At 46.8% G+C, this 26809-nt stretch overlaps 1 protein-coding gene across 2 annotated transcripts in view; it reads left to right on the plus strand.

Moving 5' to 3' along the window:
- DZIP1L (DAZ interacting zinc finger protein 1 like) overlaps positions 1–26809 on the plus strand; it is a 521233-nt gene that overhangs the window by 161235 nt on the left and 333189 nt on the right. For both annotated transcript variants that reach the window (XM_085634320.1, XM_085634319.1), the window contains exons 5-7: positions 4704–4865; positions 20621–20746; positions 22577–22711. In XM_085634320.1, the coding sequence (XP_085490446.1) occupies positions 4704–4865; positions 20621–20746; positions 22577–22711 (423 nt within the window). The remainder of the gene's footprint in view (positions 1–4703; positions 4866–20620; positions 20747–22576; positions 22712–26809) is intronic.

The following is a 26809-nucleotide window of genomic DNA, read 5'->3' on the forward strand; positions in this document are numbered from 1 at the left end:
AGTGCGTCATTGGAGGCGGATAGATCGTCATAGTAGGTCGCGAGGCTGGAAGCGATCTGGGCTGGGTCTGTTAGTGTTTGGCCATCATCGTCCAAGATACCCAGTGTCATCGAGGGGTGGATTGCCTGTTGGCATAGGCGATGCAGGAGAGAGCACGACTTATCCCCCCCCCCGATACATTTGGCTGCGCGATGCCAGCCAGGCCTGTCGGTCCTCCTTGCGCAGAGCATTGGTGTGTGTTTGTTGCACGAGAAGAAGCTGCCTGCCATCTACTCCTCGACTCCGCTGTTCTTAATCCTGCAGCTGAGCCTCTGTCTGGAGCAATGCTTCCTGTTGCTTTTTCCGTTGGGCAGTGCAAAAAGATATGTCAGCACCCCTAAGGGTTGGCTTCGTAGCCTCCCACATGGTCACCGCCGAGTCTACCGAGCCCTAGTTTTCGGAGAAATAAGCCGTAATGGCTTGGTACATATAGGTTTTACATTGTGGGTCCTGGAGATGCCACATTGACAGGCACCATCGGAGGGAGGGCGGGTGACACCCAACCGCAGCGTCAGAGCTATTGGAGAGTGGCCTGACAGGCCCCTAGACAAGAAATCTGCCACTGCGATTCGATAATAGTAAGTGGCCGGTATGAATATATAGTCCAGGCGTGAGAATGAGTTGTATACTATAGAATAGTATGTGTAGTCTTGTGCTGTTGGGTGTAGATGTCTCCACGTGTCCACCCAGCCCATGTCCCGCACCAATGTCTGTAGTCGTGTTTCGCCAAGTGTTCCCAGCCCTCCAGACCATGTTTTAATGTGCGTGAAGGGAACTCTTCGATGGACAAGGATCGCCACCCCACGGGATCTCCTAGTGAACCTTGCATGGAAGACCTGTATGTAACCAAACAAGAAAGACATAGCGCCTTAGAACCCAAGAGATGAGTTTCCTGTAGTAGCAGGACATCGGCTGAAGCGTGCTTAGCCTGTTGTAGAACAGCCCCTCTTTTGGTCTTATCTAGTGCCCTCCATACATTATTCTGGCTAACTATCTGGAGCCTACTAGCGGGGTCTGACATAGAGCATAGTGTACGGAATAAATATAAAGCATGGCCCGTCTGATGGCATGAGTATCATAAGCATCAATAAACATGGCACAGCACAGTTAACAGAACTAATCAATCCCTTTCCCACCCCCTCCCAACCCACCCAATACCTCAAAACAGTTGAAGCATCTGTCGGTGCTGGGGGTCTTACGTCTGCTCCAACGAGGGCAGGTCGCAACCCCAAACCAATGGGTCCCCAATAAACTGTCCCAGGTCATAGAGAAAGTTCTCAGATGCTGAGAGGAGAGTTATGGGGGGAGTGGGAGTCCCATGAAGGCCCTGGAACTGTGTTCATCAGCCAGATAAACATTGTACTCAAGTCCTCAGTCTCCATTGTGCGACTGTGATAAATCGTGTCTGTCTTCATCCACTCAGGATCTGGATGCCCCCGGGATTTTTAGTGGCTCCACGAGCGTGACCTACGGTTCGATTTCCCTTTGGATTTGACAGTCTTCTGTGCGGCCTCTCCAGAGGATGACTCAGAGTAAATTTTACGGTGCATTGAGCTTCTGCCTCTCATCTGTCCAGGCAAAGACCTCCTCAGGGTGTCGAAGAACAGCGTGCTTGAATTATAGATAACCCTCAGCCGGGCAGGGAAGAGCAAGGCATATTGAATCTTCAGGTCACAGAGCCGGGCCTTCGTGGCTGTGAAAGATTGCCGGCGCTGCTGCACCAGTCTTGTGTAGTACGGAAAAATTCAAATGGGATGGGAATCAAGTGAAGTTTTCCAGCCAATCTGGCCTGCGTGAGAATAGCATCGCGATCATGGAAGTTTAATAGCCTGGTGATGATGGGCTGTGGTTTTGCCCTCGGCGGAGGCTTCTGCGTCAGGGCTCGATGCGCACGTTCGAGAATAAAGCTTTGGGACAGAGAGGACTGAGGGATCCATTCTGCGATCCACGTGGTAAGAAACTGTTCCAGGTTATTGCCTTCGCATCCCTCCGGAAAGCCCATGAAGCGTAGGTTCTTCTTCCAAGGTCTGCCCTCTGCATCTTCTGCTCTGATCGCAAGCCCCTTCGTGATGGATTCCAGGGAGGATACCTTCTTTTGGAGGGAGGCAACTGTGTACTCAGTAGTAGATATACGGGTCTCGGTCTCCGTTATTCTGTCGACCGCTTTGCGGAGATCTTGGCGGATCGGCATGACATCCAACCCCACCACCCCGATCTGGGCCTCCAGTGCGTCTCGAGACTGCATTATTGCCGGCATCAATGCAGCGTTGTCAGGGCAAGTAAGGGCCTGGCCCACTGGTTCTGCCACCTGAGACCCGGCCCCAGCGTTGCGAACCAGCATCCTATGCTTGGTACCCTGCAACTTGTCTCGGGTCATCTTCAGTGGTAGTAATCCGTTCCAAGCACCATAGGCGTAAGTCCCCAGGGGGTCAGCACACTGGGTGATTACGTCTCAGTCCGCAGCCGTAATAGCACTATCCCTTGAATAGTGAGGGGTCCGCTATGATTGTCGATCTGGGTGCCAGCTAGCTTCAAGGCAGGCAAGAAGCCGGCGTGAAGGAGACCCACACACTGGCCGCACCGGACATAGCCCGGCTGCTTCCGCGTGCAGCCACCCTCCACCCCTCTAATGGGCACCTCCGCACAACCCCTCTCAGCAGCACTGCGCCGCTCCCTCACAGAGGCGTCCCCAAACGGCCGTGGTAGATATAGAAGCTGATCTATAGGATGTTCAATGTCGCAAGGAGCCACCTCTCCCCCAGGCAGCGCAAGGCAAAACCAGGGCACCAGCGGCGCCAAAAGGGCCGCAAAGCTACAAAATGGCGGAGTCTCGCGTCACCGGCCTATGGGACCGCTGAGCGCCGCACCCCCCGGCTGAGTCCCGGTCCAGTGGTGCCGCGCGTGACTGCAGTCCACCGCTGTGTAGGCCACCACCAACTGTGGGCCCGGGATGGGCACTACTCAGCCACCGTAGGCCTCAAGGATATCCAAAGATATGCGGCGCCCGACCACAAGCGCGTCGCACCCCTCTCCGGCACCACACGGACTGGCAGCGTCGCCTCACTGCTCCAGAGATATCTCGCCCCAGCTTTGGCCGCCACAAGGCCCGGGCCCCACTTTAGTCTAGCCTTATACCTCGGTCGGGACGCCTCCGGGCGTAGTCAGGTCCGAAGTCAGCCGATGAGCGAGGATGATTTGTGGGGCAGCATGGGCCCAGGCTCCACTCACCGGCACTTCCACAACGTCACTGTTGCGGCCTCAGATCGGGGTTTGGCCGTTCCCACAAAACGGCGTGGGCATGGGGACAATATACCAGGGAGACTGGGGGCAGGATACAGACGAATGAACAAGATAGTTGCAGGATTACGAGCGGGCCTCCGGAGCTCGTCTAAAGCACATCTGCCATTGTGGACTGCTTGGCCATGCCCCCTCATGGTGCTTTACTTTTGAGCCCGGCCCTCTTGTTCTCCTCTTCTGCGTCAGATATGGAGGAGTCAAAAGTGGGTTCTTCTTATTCAACGTCCTCCTGTCTGTTTGTCATGCCACAAGATTAAATCCCCTCTATATTTGCAGGTAGTACTACCTCAGTTGGTTTCAGATTCCTCGGCTCCTGAAGAGGAGTTTTTTTCATTTAATGGATGTCAAGAGAGTAGTCCTGGTGTATCTTGATCGAGTTGCATTTTTCAGAATTGTGGATTCATTGTTTGCATGACCAGACTGGGATCCGAAACCGGCCCTGGCGAACAGCTCGGCCGACTGGGTGGGGTGGGTTTGTTAGGGGGTTGCTAGTTGTAAGCACCACTCCTGTCTCACTGCTGCAGCTTTTGTACAGGGGACGATATTGCAGCTATGCTGCAACACCGGCCCCTGATAACAAAACCGGCCCCCAGGGTCCAAAACCGGTCCCCACCCTGGTGGCCCAACCTGGAAACGCCTGGTGCTCGCTACAGCCAGTCCAGCCTTGATTGTTTTCTTAACTGTGGATCAGCTAGAAAGGGTTGAAAACCTTCTGTCCAGTCAAGTTGGCTGGAATTACTTGGAGCTTTGATATTCCTCAAAAGTGAAGTCTAGTATGGGAAAATAGACAAGGAGTTAATGTGTCAATTACATACCAGTAGCTTCAATATTCAGTCTTCTCCACCTCAGTTTAGTCAATATATCCCACCCTCCATTCCTGGAAGGGTGGTAAATTGTGTACCATTATTTGTTTGGCTTTGTACTTAAGAATGTGATGCTGTTGGGCATGGCCTTTATAGAAGGACTACTGAAGCGTTCTTTTATTAAAATATGAAAATGGGACTGGGGTCTGTGGAAAGCGATTTTTTTCCTATAGATATTAACTTGAAAGGTGAAGAAAACGCTCCGATTAATGGAAATACCCATAAGTAATTGAGACATTATTTATTTATTTATTTATTTATTTAAAAGTTTTGTAGAGCGCGTAGTAACCCTAGAGCATCCCAGCGCTAGACCTGAACTCAAGGGGGGGTCAGCAGGGGAGGGGGTTAAGGGTCAGGGAAGAGAAGAGTCTTCAGTGCTGTTAGCAGTTGTGGGTATATTTATAAAAAACTTGCCACCATACAAGGCATTTTCATTTAACTTTTACCCATCCTTTATAGGTTTTTATTACAAACAGTAATTGGTTTTGCTTCTTTGTCTGACAGGAATCAGAGGAGATCTCTCGCCTAAAGGAGGATGCAAAAAAAGATTTTGAGAAGTGGAAGGAGGAGGAGAGGATCAGGTTTCAGCAGGAGATGGATAGTCTAAAACAACTTTTCGACACTGAATTTAGGAGCATTGAAAGTAAAAACTCGACCTTAGAAGAAGTAAGTAAAAAACACCCAACAGAAATATCCTGAAGGTTCTAACAAAACGCACACAGTACAATACAATTAAATAACAATTTATTGATTTGACATACTGTTTTAAAAATTAAACCTTTATTGGTTCATACCTTTTTGCCAGGGAACATGTAAGATGTGTTGGTCTCTGTTAGTGTCACAAGCTGACTTTTACTCTACTGCAGGGGTCTCCAGTCTTTTCTGCAGTGAGATCTATTCCTGCTCAAGGAAAGTCCAGCCGAGGTACTAGCAAATGTTATCACTCTAAAGTTGTGAACACATATATTAGACTGACAATATTACTACCCTAAGCAGGTTTAGCAGTAGTGACCATGCAAGCATTTCAGGTGAGGTTCCAAGCTTTAATGCCAGGGAAAAGCTCATATATATTAAATGCCTCCACATGGCTAATAAAATACCAGACAAAGCACCGTTGCTGTCTGGTACAAAATGCATAACCACAGCAATAAGTCCCCCCAACTCAGCTTCAATTATCACTCAATTATCAATTTTAAATGTATTTTGGAACTGCAATCTTTCATCTTCATCAGCATGTCAGTTTTTGCAAGTAAATATTTTTTAATCAAATACCAGTTTCCATTTAAGCAAACAAGCTCAATTTGAAAGACGAAGGCCCTTTTCTGAGAAAAACATTTTTTACCTGACATGGACCTATTCTTCTTCAAAGGCCCAGGTATTACCATCATTGGTCATGAATGCTTACCATAACTCCAAAGAAACCTGTCACATGCTAATACTGCCCACATATATATCAGGGGACCCATTGCACCAAGGTTGAACACCACCATTGCCAGCTTATCCACTATATATCTGTCACTGTCATTATTATGTAGTGTAAGGGGTGAACACCATTATGTCATTGATGGGCAAAAGTATATCAGACATGTCTTAATATGTCAATTAGATACTTCAAGAGTCTCTAATCACTTGACCCTGCCCGCACTGCGTGGTGCAAACTGCTAATTTGCCAAATATATACCCACAAATTTGTAAGAACTTTCATGCATTTCACTTCATTTTAATACATGTTGCTTTACATGAAGCATGTCATCAAAATAATAAACTAACTATAACGGGGGAATTTCAATGGTTTTGCACATGTTATAGTTAGGTGGATATTTCACTCGTAAAAAAACAATGAAATTCCCCCGTTATAGTTAGTTCAGATAACTATAACTCGCGCGCCCGCAATCCACTGCTAACGTTGTTGACCATATATTGCGGGTTGGGACATGTTTTGTCAAACAGATAAAGGCAGGACTTGGCCGCGTTTATTTTCAACCCTGGCAGGATTGCAAAGTCTCCTAGGGTCTGCGCTACAGCTCCTGGGAGTGAGTGCACATCTTTAAAATATATGAGGAGGTCATCCGCATATAGAGAAATAGTATGTATTCCGTTTCCCAGTGGGGTCCCCAAACCTGCTCCCCGCGCTTGAATGGCTGCCACCAGTGGCTCAATGGCTAGTGAGAATAGTAATGGGGATAGTGGGCACCCCTGCCTGGTTCCTCGCCTCACTCGAATATGAACTGAGATAGGTGGACCTGTCTGCACTCTCGTCATTGGCTCACTAAACAGGAGCCGGGTCATTTTGAGGAAAGCTTCATCAAACCCATAACGTGGCAGCACCGCAAACAGGAATTCCCATTCCAGGGTGTCAAAGGCCTTCACAAGGTCTAAAATCAGGCACCCTGAACAGGGCCATCGGTCCCGTGCGTATTTAGCCACACTAAAAAAAAAGCCACAGGTTTTCAATAAGTTAATCCGCTTTGGCACAAAGCCATTCTGGCCAGCGTGAACCAAGGATTGGACCAACAGGGCCAGCTGGTCTGCCAAAGGCTTCGCCAGGATTTTATAATCTGTGTTTAATAAAGCCAGAGTCCGATATGAGCTCAGCTCCATTGGGACCCTGTCAGGCTTAGGGAGCGAAAACATCCACGCTTCGGTCAATGATTTCAGCAGGGTGGCGTCTTCCAAGGCAGTGGTTTATAGGGCATGAAGGCATGGGCCCAGGGTTACTGTATATGCTTTGTAGTATTCTGCCGGGAATTTGTTGAAGCCAGGGATTTTCCCTGTTGCCAGCGCTACTATGACCTCCCTAATCTCATCCTACTCGATTGGGGCGTCCAGCTCTTCACTCTGTTCTGGTGTTATAGCAGGTAGCTGTATGGAGTTCAGAAAGGCGCTTGCTCTTTCCCGGCCATTTGCGATGGTGGTTTCCTATAGTGCCTTGAGCAGGGTCAAGGGAACAAACATGCTTCTCAGTGCCAGATGTTGATAAGACCATCATGGGGCAACCTGTTGCACAGGAACCATTTCCGGCCATTGGCCATAACGCTGGGTTATGAATAGATCGCATGCCCAAGGAACAGTCCTAGTAATGGGCCCCTAGGGGACTCATCAATAGTTCAAAATAGAGGGCAGCTTGTGACGGTGTAGCCAGGCAGACATTCAGAGCCCATTAAAAGTGGCTCCGGATGCAATGAAACACAGGTTGCACACAGGTGAAGTAGGCATAGTGGAAAGTTAAACAGAACTTGGCATCCGGGGCCACTACTCCAAAGAGCCGTATCATACACTCACGGTACAGCTACAGCAATGCCTGCCCTGGAAGGACCACAAAGGGAATATCCATTTCGGAATAGCAGGAACAGCACTGTTGCCCAAAAAGCAAGACGAGCAGCAGTGGGAACCCACCGAACACGCTGGAAAAAAATGAATGTATAAAAGCTGGTATTACTCTAAAAATAGTTTGAAATTAGGTCACGCGGCCAGAGCCCACAAGTTTAAAAAAGTGGGTCAGGCCCATGGTATCTGATGCATTGAATATTTGATGTATCAGTTCACTAAAATGTAGGGGAGATTTGTGTTTAACAATGACTGTATTTCACTGGAAGTTCTCGCCACCTGTTATTCCAAGGTTTTGCGAGCTGAAGTGAGAGCCACCTCTTGTTGAAACAATAACTGCTTAGCTTATTGAAATGTTTTCAAAGTTGGAATGGAAGGCATAATAAACTATCAACACTCTTGTGCGGAGGAGGATACAGGACGTTGTTGGAGCAAGTGACTAACTGGGAAACGGACACCACATATGGGATTCCTGCCTGCAGACCGCAACAGTCCTGATTATTAAGGACAAGATAGCTTCCATTTGAAAGCAGTGTAAGATTGGGAATAATAGCAAGAACAGGAGTTCCTTTTAATTAACAAGCCAAATTAGGGGCAGACACGACACGGCATTACAGGTGCCGTGAATCTTTACATGTTCACAAACAGGGGAATGACCGGCAGTGGAGTCACATTCCTCCCCTGTAAGAAAAACCTCTCTCTCAGCCCATTGACAATGATACGTAAATGGCAGGGACCTCAACTGGTGTATGTACCTGCTCCCAAGAGGTTTGTATCTACCTACCGAGAAGTGTTTCATGCAAGCAGTGAAAGGAAATATTTAGCAATAGGTAACGAGATTACCCCGTGCATTAACCAGACTGCAGATGGTGTTTCTGCTTTTGTAAATGGAAGCTGTTCAAGTTTCTCTATGTGTAACATAGTGTAGCTAGAATCTTTCATTTACAACAACCTTTGTCCGTGGTGAATGCGAGTCCACTATTGATTTTGTGGTAGCCTCTACTCCTATGCGAGGAATTATAACCCAAACAGGCACCAAGTTTACCAATTTTAATGATCATGCTTTTCTTTTTGTAGAAATATTGGGGTTGGCTTATAGCACTATCAGTAGTAAAGGCACCACAGCCACTATTAACTAGAAAGAATGCATTCCAACTAAAGTGGGATGAAATTGATGATTTATTTTGTTTAAATTTGTTTATTGAATTTCAAATTTTTCACATATTAGGTCATACATCAACAATCAATTCCAAGTTCTAGCAACAGACTTTTCTTACCCATTATGTTTTATCATGATTAATTGTTACAGTCATGTCTAACACGTTTGAATTAATTGCGATGTCTAATGCCTACAAACTCAAACATTATGCAACATAACATGGATATAACAAGAGAACAGTACAGTTACCCCTCCTCATGTTTCCAATCAATTAAATCAGCACACTCTTTCAGTAACTCTGTGTCGTTATCATGTTGCACTTGCCCCGACCTCGCCCACATCCTCTTCCCATTGCCTATTATCCACCCATCTCAATGTCAACGTTCTTGGTTCTGGAATGATTTATATTTTGTCTGGATGGGTGTAAGGGACATACTACACCTAAAGTTTTATGTGCCTCTCTCACTGGCTATTATTTGCACATCTGCGTGCCCTGTACTCTGCCTTAATGAATAATTCTTACTCCTCATCTTGTTCAGACGCGCTCTCAAGTGTTTCAGAGTAGTTCTGCATGACGTACGGGAATCTCACAATATCGCATCCCACATTGCTGCCAGTGGCTGTTTCCATATCCCCACGTGTCCTTGCAGCGGAGCGCTATACGTTCTGCCTGTGCCCAGCAGAGGAGTGATTGAAGCCAGGCCTTTGCGACCGGGGGTTCAGGGGATTTTCAGTGTCTCATAAATAGACGTTTGGCCACTATGAGCCCCAGGTCTATATATCGGGTTGTCACTTTATGTTTTTTGGGCCTTTGATATAAACCTAATACGCATGCCTCCCATGTTCAATCCAAGTATGTTCCGTGCATTGAGCCAGATGCTTAGTAACGATATACCACTATGCACGGATGACCGTGCAGGCCCACAGCAAGTGTAGCAGGTACGCCCCTACCATATCACATCTTGGGCATCTGGTATTGTTTCCATTAAAATAGTGGTTTATTTTGGCCGGTGTCAGATATGCTCTGTGTGTTATGTAATACTAAATGAGCCGGAGTCTGACATTACGGGGGATAGCGTGGATTCACCAGATCTTCCCTTTCTGCCTGGATGAAATAGCGCTACTATCCGGGAATGCGTATACCCTGGTGAAGTGTGGCTGTGTCTTCTAGCTGTCGTGCACTTAGCCATCTGGCCACCCATTGGAGCTGCGCCGCTATGTAATACTACTCCATATTAGGTACCGCGAGGCCCCCTCGATTATTCGAGGCGTACATTTTAGTTGGTGCTACTCCACTGCTTGACCCCTGTCAGGTAAATTGCCTCATATTGCGTTCCAACCCTCTGAAAAACACCAGCCTGACATGTATTGGCAAGTTCGTGAAATGGTAAAGGAGGCGTGGAAGCACTACCATTTTCAAAAGTGCAATACTTCCCATAACTGCCCCAAAAAACTATCTGTGCACTTATTGCTGTAACCGCTCGTACCAGATTGCCTTCAATTAAGTCCGCTGGTTCCCTGTATATGAGTATCCCGAGATAACGGAACACTGTCAGTTGCAAAATGGGATAAAATTGATAAGGCAAAAATATTCCCTCAGATTCTATCTAATGTGATGGATCCAATATTACAGTGTTTAGATCCCGAATTATGCCCGGATCTGCTGCCACCCCTGTTTCTGGAATTACCTGGAGAAGTCAAACTTGCTTTGACTTGATCCACCACCCATAAGGAGGCCCTAGTAAATAAATGGTTTGACACTGCCTGTTGTAATTCTCTGAAATATCTTCATAGGGCCCTTGAAACAGCAACCAAGAGACCAAGCACAGATTAAGATTCTGCAAAATGCGTATAAGTTAGCAAGAAAGACCAGGGAAATGGACCTGAGGGAAGCCGCTTGGGAAAACCTGGCTTGCACAACAATTTCCAAGGACACGTGGGAGTTCTGGAAGGTGATTAATGTCCCCTTTTTAAAAGTAATCGAGAGATAACTTTGGACACTCATGTTAGTGAGGAGGCTTAGGTGGCCTATTTTGAACAAATCTTTGTGTCCTCCGATTCTAGTACAAAAGATCTAACCAGCGTTGCCCTAATGCCAAAGGAGTATCTGGTATTCTCTCTGGAGGAAGTAGAAAAAGCTCTGAGAAAATTTAGTAGTGCTAAAGCCCCTGGCCCAGATGGGGTACCCATCGATTTTTTCCTAGAGCACCAATATCTGTGGGCCCCACTTATAACACACGTATTTAATGCCTTATCAAAATTGGGTCCCAAAGCCTCCTGGAAAACCAGCATCATTGTCCCAATATATAAAAAGGGAGATAAATCAAAACCCCAGAATTACAGACCAATTTCCCTCTTGGCTAGTACTTCGAAATTGATGGGCTGTATTTTGCTAAACAGGTTGGAAGAATGGGCTAGGGAAAAAAACATCCTGATCCCAGCCCAGTATGGGTTGCAAAGGGGGAGAGGGACAATCGATCAGGGTCTGAATTTAAGTCTGATTATCTCAAAATACACATCAGCAAAGGGTGGACAAACCTACATGGATTTCATGGATCTAATGTCAGTGTTCGACTCTGTGAGTCATTCCAAATTGTTGAAGCTAATGGAGGAGATGGGTATTGACGTAGTATTAATCAACTTTATTCGTCAGCTGTATTCCCACGCCACAGCATGTGTGCGCTATGGAAGAAAAGGGGAATGCACTCATTCTTTCCAGATTATGAGGGGTGTCAGGCAGGGATGTGTTCTCGCCCCTTTTTATTTTCAATGTATACAAATGGGGTGGAGGCCGCTCTCGCAGGTTTTGCGTAGGATGTCCCTTCTTTTAACACACTTTCTCTTCTGATCTTGGCATTTGCTGATGATACGGTTTTAATAGCCAGAATTGGTGGCCTTACAACGTCTTATAGTAGCATATGTGGGTTTTATGACAACATTGGATCTAAAGTAAATTAGTCAAAATCCTTTGTTTTGATAACAGGAACTGTGCCCTCTGAGAACTCCATCTTTCTATATAGGGACTCGTAAACTGGACGTGGTGGACACTTTTCCCTTTTTAGGGGTATCATTTGACAAAAAACAATTGTGGTTAAACATGGTGGAAAGTAGGTAGGGCCCTCGTATTGGAGAGAAGTATGGCTGCTATCTCTGGGTTTATGAGAAAGCTGGGCTCAAAATCAATTGTACCTATTAAAAAGATCTATAGTGCGAAAACCATCTCCGCTGAGACGTATGGGGCAGGGCTCTGGGGAATGGCACACATAGAACCTTTGCAAAGGTTAGAGGATTTTTTTAAAGAGGGTTATTTCCCTTCCGGGTTCCTGCTCAAGTTATGTTTGCACCTCGAATTAGGTTTACCATATGTAACGGATATAATAAGACTTGCTCCTATTTTGTTATGGCACTCTATCTGGAGAAGGAACGCCGTTAATTTAACACAAAGGATAATAAAATAAACTGCTTGGCTTTGGACGATGCACATAAAATCACATGGCTCCAGTACATAAGGTCCACTCTGGCCTCATTAGGTTTATCCGATTTATTTATCAATCCTAGTGCATGGATTACATTTTCGAAGTCGCGTATAAAGTCATTATTTTTATCCAAGGCTTAATATGAAAGGAAAGAAAGAAATTATGCAAAATCTTTCGTCATGTTATACCAAACAGCCCTGCTCTTATTGGAAGGGGAGTATTTGTATCTAGATAAAGTAAGAAATTCCCAGCGTAGATTTACCCTGTTGAGGTTTCGGATTAATCTAATTCCTTTGATGCTGGGTTTCACCGCAAAGAGGTATGGCCACAAAGGTCTGTCACCTTGCCCCTGCAATAACATCTCGGAACATTATGATCTTCACTTATTTTTCTTCTGTGGTTTTTTAAGGAACAGAGCTCAAGATACATTCTACCCCTTCTGCGACGTTATAATTTTACCCAATGTCGTCCACCTTTGTACTTCCTTAAGAAACTTGCTGACACATTTACTTGTTTTTCTTTGCCACTTTTCTATGGGCCTGTAAGAGGAGGAGAAACTTGTATATAGCTGAGTAGTTGTAGATGTTGAAAGTAGTCGTTTAAGTTGGTTAACTTATTCACTGAGCACGTTATGAATCTGATCGGAATGAAATCTGAGGGGGGTGGAATGTCGTCCTCAAAGTCGTATTAGTCAGTTGGTAGTTTGGAGGTACAGACTGCAGTTTTTAGCGCTAACAGACTAAGGTTAGTTTTAAAGTACTGTCATTATGACATTTTTCACGTTAACTTTTATGGTGTATTTTAAATGAAATTTTATGCTATGTAACTTTTATTGTGTACTATACTTCTATGATCTATGTTTAACTGGATAGAATAGAGTTATAAATGATGATAAATGATAATGTGATTGCCACGGAGTGAATTTCTTCTTCCTCTACTTATTGAAATAAAGCCCAGCACTTCACTGGAGCAGCCACTGGGTATTCATAGAAAATGCTATCTAACCTGTCTCTATTTAATTTAATGCTGTCAGATTTTAGTGATTTTGGTTATAAAATACACAGCAATAGGGTTGCAGAGTTCTTGAGAGGACTGAAGAGAACCTGGGATGCAACCAGGCTGAGTGAAAGATCCTAATGAAGAAATAGCTCAGACAATATATTCTGAGGTACTATAATAACCTTGTCAAGATAGTTGGACATCAGCTAGAAACACATCTTTTTTGTAACACTTTCGTTGATGTTTGTAGAAAATAGCATCACACTCCTCCACTTTCCTTCAACTCGCCTAACCCAAAATCTTGTTTCCTTTGATGAATTGGAAAGCCAAGTGTTATTTGTTTTTTACGATTAAATCAAGTAGGTTTGACTGGTAAAAAGTGACCTAATCTAGATTTGAAACGTAGTCTTTGAAACATTGCAACCTTCTGTAATTTAAAACAAAGATAATTTACTGGCCGATTCATGAAAATTATTCACACATTTGTCTGCCCACTTATGAGGGAGGTGTTCTAATAAAAAACAAAGAGAAGAATCAGCTGCTAAAGTACACTTATTGGAACTTTCATAGATTCCTATAGCTTGTATCATTCCCCGTCGTCGGAATGGGAGTCTCGGTAAACAAAATAACATAACAGTAGGTACAAAAGAGAAAGAAAAAGGCCTAGGCCTCATTCCCTTTTGTAGCATATCCACCTCTTTGTGTAAAAGAGACCAAAATAAAGCAACAACCAATCAGAGTTGCCTCACCCCACAGAACCCTCCTGAGAGACCCTCAGAGCCTCAGATTTTCTACCGCACGTTGTGCTAAGGGAGTCTCCTATGAGCTCTGCTTACTTCAACTCTAGTTGACAATTTTTTTTCAACATTTTTTCTTCAGAACTGTTTGTTATTTCATTCAGAAATGTCTGACAAGGAGAAGAAAGCCCTTTTCAAGGCTTGTTTCACCTGTGGCAAGAAGAGGTTGTATGTGGAAGACAGGCATAAGGACTGCATTTAGTGCCTGTACCCGGATCATAAGGCAGCGGACTGCAAGATCTGCCGCACCTTCTCTACGAAGACCCTCCGGGACCGTGAGGGTCACCTCCTCACTTGGCTCCAGAAGCTAAAGTCGAGGAAGGAAACTCTGTCAAGTGACAGTGAGGACTCATCATCTGGCACCTCATCTCGAAGGTCAGTGAAAAGGGGTAGGGCTTCCCCTTCACCATCCTCAGAAAGTCCTGTTAAGGCCTCAAAAAAGACCCCCCGTGAGTCTGAGAGCCGGAGTCCTAGCAAATCTCCTCACCATGGTGCAAAGGAGAGGGAAGGACTATCTGCAGCTGCAGCAGTGGTGGAGTCTGCTAAAAGCCCTCTTCTCTATCTTCTGAGAAGTCAGAGAAAGATTCCAGATTGTCGACGACGCTGCAGAAGACTCAGTCGACGAAGACTTCAAAATCCCAGCTGAAAAAAGTTACACCGTCGACGGGCTCGTCGACGGTACCTTCTAGTCACATATCAATGTCTGTGTCGATGGGAGCGTCGACGACGGTTACGGCGACAACGTGTCGTCAACGAGAGCAATCACGACGACGACGATGACGACGCCAGGAGTGTCAATGGTCTCGTCGACGGCAGTGTCGACGATTCAACCATCGGCGGTGGATCTTCTGTGTCCGACCTCATCGACGATCGTTTTCTCTTACAACCCCATCGCCGACGGTACCGTCGACAACATCTTCGTCGACGGAGAGGATTACTATTTCCTTAACGAGAAGAACGCCTGATATGACGTCTCCAAGGAGGGTTACCTCCTTGTCTCCCACACTGTTGCTCGAGGAAGAAGAGGACTCTGACGGGGATGATCAGGATTCTTGTGGCTATGCCCATAGCCCCTCACAATTATTGGTAAAATGTCAGGACACTGATTCTGAGGGCGAATACACTCATGAGTGCTCATACCAGCAATCCTATCGTCGTCAGGAAAGCGCAGGCCAGGAGATGGTTTCAGTCTCTTCTTCCCTCCTGGCAGATCTCCAGGGCATGTTGCAGGATTATAGGAAGAGGTTTTCTCAAGCTCCTCCTCCTCCATCTTCGACTTTCTCTGCAGTACATGCTGTGCCTACACCATCAGCTTCTGCAGTGTTTTCTCCGGGAGAACCATCCCAGATGGTTTCACAGCCGCAGGTATCCAGCCCAGGTATACCTCCAGTGGTTTAAGATGATTCCTCGGACGAGGATCAGGACGATGGCAACAGGTCTAACCAGTGTGTAAAGTGGGGGAGGATTATGTGATCCCAGATCCAGCTTCACCTACTCCGGATCCAGTGGATTCTCCCCCGGCAGACATTGGGGGATTTCACAAACTGATGGAAAGAGCCTCCAGTAGATTCAAGCTTCCTATTCCTTCAGTTCAAAAGGAATGCTTCCTTTATGATTTTAAGGAGCCCTACAGGAAAGTGGTCTGTTCCATTCCCATTGTCAGCCATGTCTGGGACGAGGGTTTGAAGGCAATGAAAAACCCGGCTACTGTTATTCCTGTTTTGCCACGCCTGGAGAAGAAGTACAAGGCGCCTGAGGATAGTCAACCGAAGCCGGATTCGGTAATATCGCAGGCGGCGCAAAGAAAGTCACGCAATCCTTCTGCACCCTTGACAACTCCTCCCGATAAAGAAGGCAGGCGCCTTGATAATGCGGGGAAAAGGTTTTCCCCTATGGCAAGTCTTTTGGTATGGGCAGCGAATATGTTGGCAATCCTTGGTAGGTACGATCGCCAAATGTGGTGCGACCTCTCACCATATTTGGACCAGCTCCCACAGGAGTCCAAGGTGGAGGCCAAGAAGATTCTACAGGAGGGAGAGGCTACATCTGCGGAAGTGATCGACTGTGCCATGGATATTGCCACGACAGCTTTCCGTTCACTGGCAGACGCAGCTGTTCTTCGTTGCCAGGGCTGGCTCCGGGCGACATGGTTCAGGCCGAAGGTCCAGAACAAAATTCTGGACCTCCCGTTTGAGGCATTTTTTGGCAAGCATATCGACGATGCCCTCCAGGACATTAAAAAAGATACGGAGACGGCAAGATCTCTAGGAAATCTTCAGTATCGGAAGGTTCCTTTCCATGGGGACAGGGGGAAGAGTACCACATTCTACAGAGGTTCCTACCAACAACAACGGTCCATTTCTTATGGTTCAACGTCTCGGTCGTATCGACCAACAAAGACAAGGCCAGACCTCTTCTTTCTCTAGGTCCAACACTAGAGGAAAACAATATCTCCAAGGACGTGACACCTCCAAGAGTCAATAGCGACGTTCTGGCTCTGCCTACTGTACCCACCTCCCCGTCAACACCTGTGGGAGGCAGGGTGTCTCAATACCTCCACAACTGGAAATGGATAACATCAGACCGTTGGGTGCTCAACATCATTCAAGATGGCCATATGCTGGAGTTTCTTCATATGCCACCTTCCAAGCCCCCTGTCACTATGCCTTCAAAACATCTGCGTCTCTTACAGCTCAAAGTTCATCAGATGCTCCTCGAGGGAGCAGTGGAGCCGGTTCCCCCGTCTCAGAGAGGGGAAGGTTTCTACTCCAGGTTTTTCCTGGTCAAGAAGACGCTGGAGAAATGGTGCCCCATTTTAGATCTCAGGGAGCTAAACCCCTATCTCATCAATCAATCCCTTTGGATGGTCTCTCTCCAGGATATCTTGAGTCTCCTCAACCCGGGAGATTTCATGGCCACTCTCGATCTCGAGGATGCATATTTTCACATACCCATACATCCAGCCCACAAGAGGTCTCTACGATTCACAGTAGCCAAGAGCCACTTCCAATTCAAAGTTTTACCCTTTGGACTTCGATCTGCCCTGAGGATCTTTACCAAGGTGCTGGCACCGGTGGCAGCTTTCCTCAGGAAACAGCATTTTCAAATCTTTCCCTACCTGGACGACTGGTTGCTGAAGGCTCCGTCCAGGCGGACAGCGGTGGAGACAGTCGAGGCATATACGACTCTGTTCAGCAATCTGGGTCTGACACTCAACAGGGAGAAGTCGTCTCTCTGTCCGTCCAAGAAAGTACGATTCCTAGGGGCTATCTTGGACACATCTCTCAACAAGGCTTCTCCATCCTTCGAAAGGCAAGAGAAACTGAGGTCCTTGGCTCATCTGGTGAGAAAAAAAATGTGTCTTTCAGTACGCCGTTACAAATCCCTTCTAGGAGTGATCTCTTCATGCATCCCTCTGATACCCCACTGCAGATTGCGGATGCGATCTCTTCAGGAGCAACAAGACATGCAATGGCAACAAGTACACGGCTCCTTCGGCGACAAGGTGGTGATTACTGCGGCAATGAAAGAAGCAGCCTCGTGGTGGACAAAAGAAGAGAATTTATCCCAAGGTCTATCCTTAGTAAGCAATCCGGCTCCTCAAGTTGTAACAGATGCCTCGCTGGAAGGCTAGGGTGCGGTGCTTCAAGACTTACATGTAAGCGGGCATTGGTTGCCCCGGCACCGCCTTCTTCACATCAACCTCCTGGAGCTCAGAGCGATTTGTCTGGCACTGCAAGCATTTCTTCCACGTTTGCAGGGTTTGGCGGTTCTTGTCCGCACGGACAACACCACGGCCATGCACTAGGAAGGGGGTACCAGATCGCTTCCGTTGTCGCAGGAGGCCCAAAAAATTTGGGAGTGGGTGATCCTACACGGAATATCGCTCAAGGCAGAACACCTACCAGGAGTGCTAAACGAAACGGCGGACAGGCTCAGCAGGTTTTAGTCAGTCAGCCACGAATGGGAACTAAACCAGATGGTCTTGGAGGACATTTTCCACCGGTGGGGCAAACCCTCAATAGATCTCTTTGCTACCCCGGTGAACAGAAAATGCCAGTTTTACGCAAGCAAACTACACTATCGCAGATCGCTGGGGAATGCGCTTTCGATAGCTTGGTCAAGAGCATTTGTGTACGCCTTTCCCCCATTCCGTTAATACCGAAAATACTCAGGAAGATCAAAACGGACCCATGCAAGATGATCCTAATAGCCCCAGCTTGGCCGAGGCAGTTTTGGTTCACGGAGCTTCCCTTCTTTTCTCTGGCCCCTCTCCGTCCTTCCCAGGGCCAGATGTGGCATCTGGATCCTCGTTCCTTACACCTCTCAGCATGGCTCCTGAGCAGCGAGAATTCCTAGATCTTCATCTCTCGGAAGAGATAAGAGATGTTCTCTCTCAGGCTAGAGCTCCTTCCACTAACAAGACTTACCGTTTAAAATGGAAATGATTTTGCATCTGATGCCAACAGCAAGGTGTGGACCCTTTCTTGTCTCAACCTCATCAGGTTCTTCCTTATTTCCTGTCCTTGGCTAAGACGGGTCTGGCTCATTCGTCCATAAAGGTTCACTTGGCTGCAGTTTCTCGCTACAGACGCACTGCATCTGGGCCTTCTCTCTGGTCATCCAGAATTGTCAAATAATTTCTCAAAGGCCTATATCGAGTCTTTCCTCCAGTGAGGCCTCCGCCTCCCACATGGCATTTGAACTTGGTTCTCACCCAGCTGATGAAGCATCCCTTTGAACCTGTTTATCAACCAGATTTGAAATTCCTCTCATGGAAATTGGCGCTCCTTCTTGCTCTCACTTCGGCAAGGCGTATTTGAGAATTACATGCTCTCACAATCCAGAAACCTTTCCTCCAATTCAAAAGAAATACAGTGATTCTAAGGACTAATCCAAAGTTCATACCAAAGGTGCCTTCGGATTTTCATTTAAATGAGCCAGTGATTCTCAAGGCTTTCTTTCCTCAGCCATCTACGTCAGCAGAAAGGGCACTTCATTCGCTGGACGTGCAGCGGTGCTTGAAATTTTATCTGGACCGTACTAAAGAATTTCGGAAATCTTCTCAATTGTTCATTGCATTCAGTGCTCCCCGCAAAGACTTACCCCTGTCCAAGCAGGGTATTGCTCGATGGATCTCCAGTGCTATACAGTTCTGTCATTCTGCAGCGGACAAGCCTCTAGAGGGCTGAATTTGAGCACACTCGACAAGGTCCATGGCTTCCTCTACGGCGCTCTTTGTGGGGGTCCAGATTAAAGACATCTGCAGGGCTGCAACTTGGAGCAGCACGCACACCTTCACAAGACATTACTGCCTGGAGACCTTGGCACAAGAAGACACAGCTGTAGACCAGGCAGTCCTGGGGAACCTCTTCCATTGAGTGGTGAGCTTTCCTTTCTTCCCTCCTTTCTTTCTTATTTGCACATTTTGCTATGTGTTCTTTATGTGATTGCATTGTTGTTTGATGTTTTACTTTAAAAAAAAAAAAAGGAGAATAGAGGAAGAGATGTCACTAAGGGAGCAAAATGTGCTTCTGACTGCTAGCTTCTCTGATACAAGCTATGGGAATCTATGAAAGTTCCAATACTGGAGTAAGAAAACAAGTTACTTTCCTGTAACTTTGGTTCTCCAGTATTGGTAACTTTCATAGATTCCCATGCGCCCACCCTCCTCCCCTGGGAAAGCTCAGCCCTCTGCAGGTTTTGGTTGTACTGTTACACAATGGCTTCGAAAAACTGAGGCTCTGAGGTTCTCTCAGGAGGGTTCTGTGGGATGAGGCTAATCTGATTGGCTGTTGCTTTATTTTGGTCTCTTTTACAAAAAGAGGTGGATATGCTACAAAAAGGAATGAGGCCTAGGCCTTTTTCTTTCTCTTTTGTACCTACTGCTATGTTATTTTGTTTACCGAGACTTCCATTCCGACGACGGGGAATGATACAAGCTATGGGAATCTATGAAAGTTACCAATACTGGAGAACCAAAGTTACAGGTAAGTAACTTGTTTTCTTAGCTACTAGAGCCTCATAAATTCCGCCAGCTTTGTGTTCCAGCAAGGTACAACATATTCCTTCCTAAATATCAATACGATGCCCCCTCTGTGCAGGGTCTGTTGACGTAGATAACCTTCAAAGGCACAGCATTGTGAACCCCCCTTGAGTAATTTGAAGAAGGGTGTATCCATCAGAAGAATTTACTCACCTCACATACGTATTCTGAAAAATACTTAGAGTTCCCATAAATTCCTCATCATCCTCCTTCCTCCCATCTTTTGAAAATGTTTTTATTATTCTGAGTGGACCCATTTAGTTGAGAAATGTTGCCCTTTTGTTGGCTCTCTTTTTCTCCCTTAGTCATTTCTGAGCTAGGAAATATAGTGGTACCGATGTAATGGTCATAGTCAGCAGCTCTGTCTGCCAGCACATCACTTCTAGTGATGATGATGACGGTGCAGGTCCGGCTGCTGGGATTCTGCCCCACCTAGAGCCTGGTGGGTAAACTGCTTGCAACCATTCCAGCTTCACTTGATTTATTGAAGATATCTGTCTTGTTTTTATTGACCTCACTGCTGTCCCTATCGGGCACACATTATTCTCCATCTCTGCATTTCTTTTCTCTAAGGCGTAACAGTATTGGCTAACTAACTTTTCAATCTTCCTTTTCAGAAAATAAAGCAACTAACGTCAAGGAAGGTGGTTAAATCTAACCTTGGGAATATTTATGATGACGAAGATGAGCGACCGCTGACACAGAAAGACCTCAAAAACATGATGGAAACAGTTGCTTCAGAGGTAATGGTGGTGCTTGATAGAACAATTTTTATATTTAGCTAGAGATGTGCTGTTGGATTTCTTAACGATGCTACAATAGAGCACAACCACTTAAATTCCCACTGGTAGCAGCCCCGACTCAGTAATGGTTATTCGTTTAGCATTTTTTGAAACTCATAATATATCCCCTTATGTGACATTACCTTTGGAATGCAGCTACCTCACTGTCTCCAGTACCTGAGTACAATGTTCTAATGTTTTTTTACTACAAATCTTGATTTTACGTACGTATTGTATGTGTAGTGAGTCTCGGGCACGTAATGGATATAGGGGAAGGAGCGTGGAAGTCCCAGGAGAGCTTGCCAAGGATAGTAGTAGCAGACGAGAGTGGCAATAAGTCTTGCGTAAGACCCAACTTGAAGGAAGAGCAGCCCATGAAAGCCCCATTCTCCACCCTCAGCCTCCCCTGTGTGTAGGAAGGTGACAGAAGGGGGGAAGGCAAGAAAAGAACTTGTAGGGCCAAGGAACTACATTCCAGTCTTGGAATACCCATATCCAATCGCCTGTTACCTCTAGGATGTGGCTAGGGTTTCACGAGGCATCCCAGCTGTTGAGAGCCTCCAGAGTCTGGCAGTGGGTTCATGCGCCTTTCCCAGTCGCCGCCTGTAGTCAGTGGGAGCAAGGGAGCCAGACCGCCAGTCCCCGCGCGGTAGCCGGCTCCCCACCTGTGAGCTCAATTCAGGGAGGTGTCACCGGTAGGTTGTGGCAGGCAGGACTGGGGCCTCAAGGAGAGCAGCAGTCAGGAGCAACAGGGACAGACACTTGCTGAAGCCCTCCAGTGGAGGTAGAGGGGTGGCCTGCAGCGGCGATGAAGGCCCCCAAGTAGGTGCAGCACTTGCCGTTTATCAGTAGTGTAGGAGGCAGAGGCAGTGCTCCAGGCCGAACAAGGCTCAAAACCTTCGCTGCCCTCGGCATCGCCACAGGCCCGTTCCCGCCCTTGGGCCCGGTGAGGAGCTTAAGGCAGCGGGTCCCTCACTCTCTCTCCCCCAGGGCTGTGGCCAGGCGGTCCTCCCCACCCGGATCCGCCATGGGACGCCAAAGTCAATAGATAGGGCACCCCCTCACCTCAGGGAGACACATGGTCCAGGTCGAGGGCCCCGGGCACCCAAAAGGGCGGAGACGTGTTTCGGTTGTTTCCACCAGGCACCAAGAGCAGCCGCTGGAGTCCTGGGCTGGCAGGAAGGGAGCCCCCGATGCTCGCATTCAGTTTCACAACGCCACGACAGGCCTCAAGATGGCAGGCGTCACCCAACGGGGGAGCCCAGCAGCCACGGCAAGATCAGTCCTCGGGGAGCCAAGGAGACGTTTTCAGCTCCAGTGCCACCCACTACCTGTTCTGTTGCGTGGGCGATCCTCGGCGGGGGTCCACCAACCCCGATGCTAGAGGGTTGGCTGGGTATAGGCTGCGGGGGTACAGAGACACGAGTTTGTGTCTCACCCCCTTATCACTTTTCAAACCAGTTCTACCAGCTCTATCTGCTAGCACATCACTTCTAGTGATGAAGATGACCCTGCAGGTCCGGCTGCTGGGATTCTGCCCCACCTAGAGCATGGTTTGTGAACTGCTTGCAACCATTCCAGATACCGTTCGGAGCTTGAGGGGCTCTTCTAGGTAGTGTGTGTGAGGAAAGATAAAGTAGCTGTTGGAAAATGCTTTACTGAAGATATCTATCTTGTTTTTATTGACCCAACTGCTGTCCCTATTAGGCACACATTATTCTCCATCTCTGCATTTCTTTTTCCTAAGGCTCAGCAGTTTTGGCTAACTAACTTTTTAATCTTCCTTTCCAGAAAATAGAGGAACTAGTGTCAAGGAAGGTGGTTAACTCTAACCTTGAGAATATTCATGATGACGAAGATGGCAGACAGGAACGCCCGCTGACACAGAAAGAGCTCAAAAACATGATGGAAACAGTTGCTTCAGAGGTAATGGTGGTGCTTGATAGAACAATTTATGTTTAGCTAGAGATGTGCAGTTGGATTTCTTAACGCTGCTACAATAGAACACAATCTCTTAAATTCCCACTGGTATCAGCCCTGACTCAGTAATGGTTATTCATTTTGCTTTTTTTTTTTTTTAACTCTTCATAAATCTCCATATGTGACATTACCTTTGGAATGCAGCTACCTCACTGTCTCCAGTACCGGAGTACAATTTTCTAATGTGTTTTACCACAAATCTTCATTTTACCTGAAGCTAATTTTCCATATACATCGGAAAAAGAGACTGCCACCATGTTTTTTTAGAAATGGAAATGGGAGAGTTTTATAATAGTAATTTGCTCATGCAGTTGCACTTCCACAGGGAACGTGAATAACTTTTTTCACAAAGCAATACTCCAAATGGGAGTGTTATGGTATGGTGCCAGGTTAGAAGGAAATATTTTGCTCGTTTGCATAGCTAAACTTTGGGGTGAGTGCTGTGATAACCAAAAATTGTGCTTTTAGTACAAAAAAGTTTGAAAGCCATAATACATGGGTTGATTATGGGACATCAATAATATTTAATAAACTCATCTCTCTGTGATTCAAAGTCATCCCACTCTTCTGTTAAATTGTGATGCAAGATGTTCAATTATTTGACATTGTGCCTTCATCGTTGCAACAATGTAGAGACTTGTAGGTTAGAACTCTAGATTCCTAGATGAAATTCTTAATTGGCCTTACACCTGCAAACCAAAATGCAGTTTATTGGTGATTTGAACATATGTTAGATGGATCTGACTATCATTCGGCTGCACACCTAATCAAAATTATGAACGATTTGGTGATCACTAAAGGTTGTAATTGACTTAAAAGATGACCGGACGTACAACCTCAGATTTGCTTGGATCGTTCCTTCGTCTCCTGAAGTTGTGTTTTCAACTCCACCCTCATAATAGTCAAGAAAAACTTACATTTAATCTACATCCCAAAGAACAGACTTAGACAAATATGCAGTGCGGCTTAATGCAAAGCACTAAACAACAATGACCCAGGATGTCTTGTAGGGAAATTCTGCCACCACATACAAAAAAGTAGGCACTACAAAAATATGAGGCAACAAAACAGGATCTCAGATCCACCTATAAATTGTTCAGCCCAGACGGTCAGAGTTGAAAAGTTAATGTCAGAATCTGGAATGCTGATGGCAACAATGTCTCTCTCAATGTGTCAAACATCTTATCAGAAAGCCCTATGGAGAGAAAAAAAGCAGACATTGGTTGACACATTTACTGCTTCCTAAACCAGCTGTGTTAGAAAAACCCCACTCCCACACCGGAAGGGTGGTAATGGGATTTTTCCAGACATACACTGTGGTAGCTTGGCTCGAGTGGTCAGGGGTCAGGCACCGTGTTAAGCATACGACATACCCACACAATAACCATGCGTGCATCCGTTCCAAAAACGACACTACACCTTAAAAATTATACTGAAAATATATCTCTTTATCTTCTTTTCTCTTAGTTGCTGATTAAATAAATAATAATACAATCACAGTACACAAGGCTTCTTCTCAAAAAGTGCAGGTCAAATAAATAGTAACACTTTACAGGTGCGATAAATAGGATCAGGTCAAATAAATAATGTGAAGCAATAAATACTGTGCAGGAATAAGTTAGCTCAGGACAATAAATACATCACAGGAATAACTTAGATAAATACAATAAATACAGTACCCTCAATAAATAATATCAGCCAACAATGGCATTTGTAAAATCAGATCACATTTAAAATACTATGGGCTGATTTGGCCCAGTCACAGCTTGTGGTTAGATGGATGGCCTGAGGGGTATACTCCCTGGCTTGGACAAGGCTGAGGCCTAAACTGAGGTAGGTCAAGGGGGAATCTAGAGATCTGGCTCTCCCACACTACACAACCCCTCTGTATTAGTCTCAGCTCACCCCTGGCACAATCAAGCTGGTTCCAGCACCTCTCTAGCCCCTAGGATAGTCTCTCAGGGCTCCACAGGGCCTTAGGCGCCCTCTATTCCACTTACTGCCCTTTTTATGAAGCTCCGACGCCGCTGGAGTCGTGTCGACGCCGAGAGGCGGTTCCGGTTCGATGCCGGCGGCCTCGGCTCAATGACAGTTCTTGTCGACGCCGGTATGCGGTTCCGGTTCGATGTCGGCGGCCTCGGTTCGATGTCGGCTCCGGTTCAATGACGTCGGGCAGTCTTGGCTCGATGTCGACTTCGGGCGGCTCCGGTTCGATGACGTCGGGCGGCCTTGGCTCGATGTCGACTTCCGGCGGCTCCGGAGTGCGATCTCCACTCCCGACCTCCGGTGCTCCTTTCCTCAGGTTCCGGCGACTCCGGAGTGCGACCTCCACTCCCGACCTCCGGCACGATTCTCTTCAGGTTCCGGCGACTCCGGAGTGTGATCTCCACTCCCGACCTCCGGCACGCTTCACCTCGGTCTCCGGCGACTCCGGAGGGCGGACTTCACTCCCCCGTCGACGCCGCACACTCGACCTCGGGTGACTTCCTCCTCGACCTCTGGTACTCTCCACGACCTCCGTCGGCGCCCTCTCTCGACCTCTGGCGGCTCCGGGTACGACGTCTGCTTTCCAGTCAGCGCCGCTTCTCCACCTCGGGCTCCAGGTCTCTAGGCTTCTCGACGTCGGACTTCAGGTAGTTACCAGTAACCAGGTCAGGTACTTGCTGTTCTTTACTTTTAAGGCCTGTTCCTGCTGTCCAGGTCCTTAAGATGGTTTTTCTTGCTTTCTCCCTCACAGGGCTCCAGGCTGGGCTCAGTCAGTAGGGACTAGTATCAAGGGTGGGTTTATGGACCCCACTCCAGGCACAAGTTTCCACCCCTGCTGCCTCACTCCTTCCTCCTTCAGGTTTCTGCTGCTCTCTCTTCACCAGTCAGGTGCCAACTGCCAGCTCCAACTGTCAACTCTGGCTTAGCTTCCCAACATTCCAAACCGCCTCCAACTGTCACAGGGTTCCAGAATGTTGCAGAAGGTTCTAGTAGGTTCCAGTGGGTTCTGATGATGTCACAAGTGGCCACCATTTTGTGCTCCAGGCCCTCAGACAGAAGTTCCAGGGGTAGATAAAAGGGCTCCCTGAATCTGCATCAATACGAAAAAGTCTGGTGGTTCCCAAAAAGGAAAAAATACTAACAGGGTTTGAGGCAAAAGTGGGACAAAATAAATAATGATGAGGAGGGACCACCCAAAGGGCTGACCGGTCTAACAAGCTGCAACTCAATTTTGAACAGTCTTCAGTTGTCTTATACACTCTTCCAAGCTGTCCCACTGCTTTTATTCTTTATCACTTTTCTTTCTTTTCAAATCTGTTTATTGAAAGTTTGAAAACGTATACCACAGCATGGACACATATGACAAGCGGTGCACTAGTGTATGTTTTGCATTAAAAGCTACACAAGCATGGTAGAAACATGAATAGTGTTCATTTCCCGTCCTAATATCATCACAACTTTGAAGATAACCGTGCTGTGCTGTGGAAGCAATAGTAGTGGCAGTAGGTAAACAAGAAGGAAGAAGAAGAAAGAATTGAGGAAGAGAGGGAAAAAAAGAAAAACAGGGGGCCAGGAGGAGGGCTGTCCTATCCGAAATGGGGTCAGTGAGGCTTCTAGGGATTCTTCTGTGGTGTTTCTGTACTCGGGAACAGTGACAGGTCTTCAAATAGCTGGAGGGCTTGGAGTGAGACTTTTGTGCTTACAAAATCATATATATCAACACAAACGCCGTATCTCCTTGTTCAGGTAACAGCTGGCCACGGACACCAATTGCTTTCAAGCGGTGATTTATTTCACAGAAGGCAAACCAACCCCACGTGTTTCGGGAAAACGCCCTTGTACACTTGTGAACAAGGGAGTTTTCCCGAAACGCGTTGAGTTGGTTTCCCATCTGTGAATTAAATCACCGCTTGAAAGCAATTGGTGTCCGTGGCCTGCTGTTACCTGAACAAGGAGATACGGCGTGTGTGTTCGTGGTTTGAGGCTCGCTTCCTCACCACTGTTACACGTCGGTCTGCCTGTACCCTGTCCCTGCTTCCTATAAGGTCACTACCACTC

The sequence above is a fragment of the Triturus cristatus genome, chromosome 11, assembly GCF_964204655.1.
Source record: "Triturus cristatus chromosome 11, aTriCri1.1, whole genome shotgun sequence".
NCBI classification, from domain to species: Eukaryota; Metazoa; Chordata; class Amphibia; order Caudata; family Salamandridae; genus Triturus; species Triturus cristatus.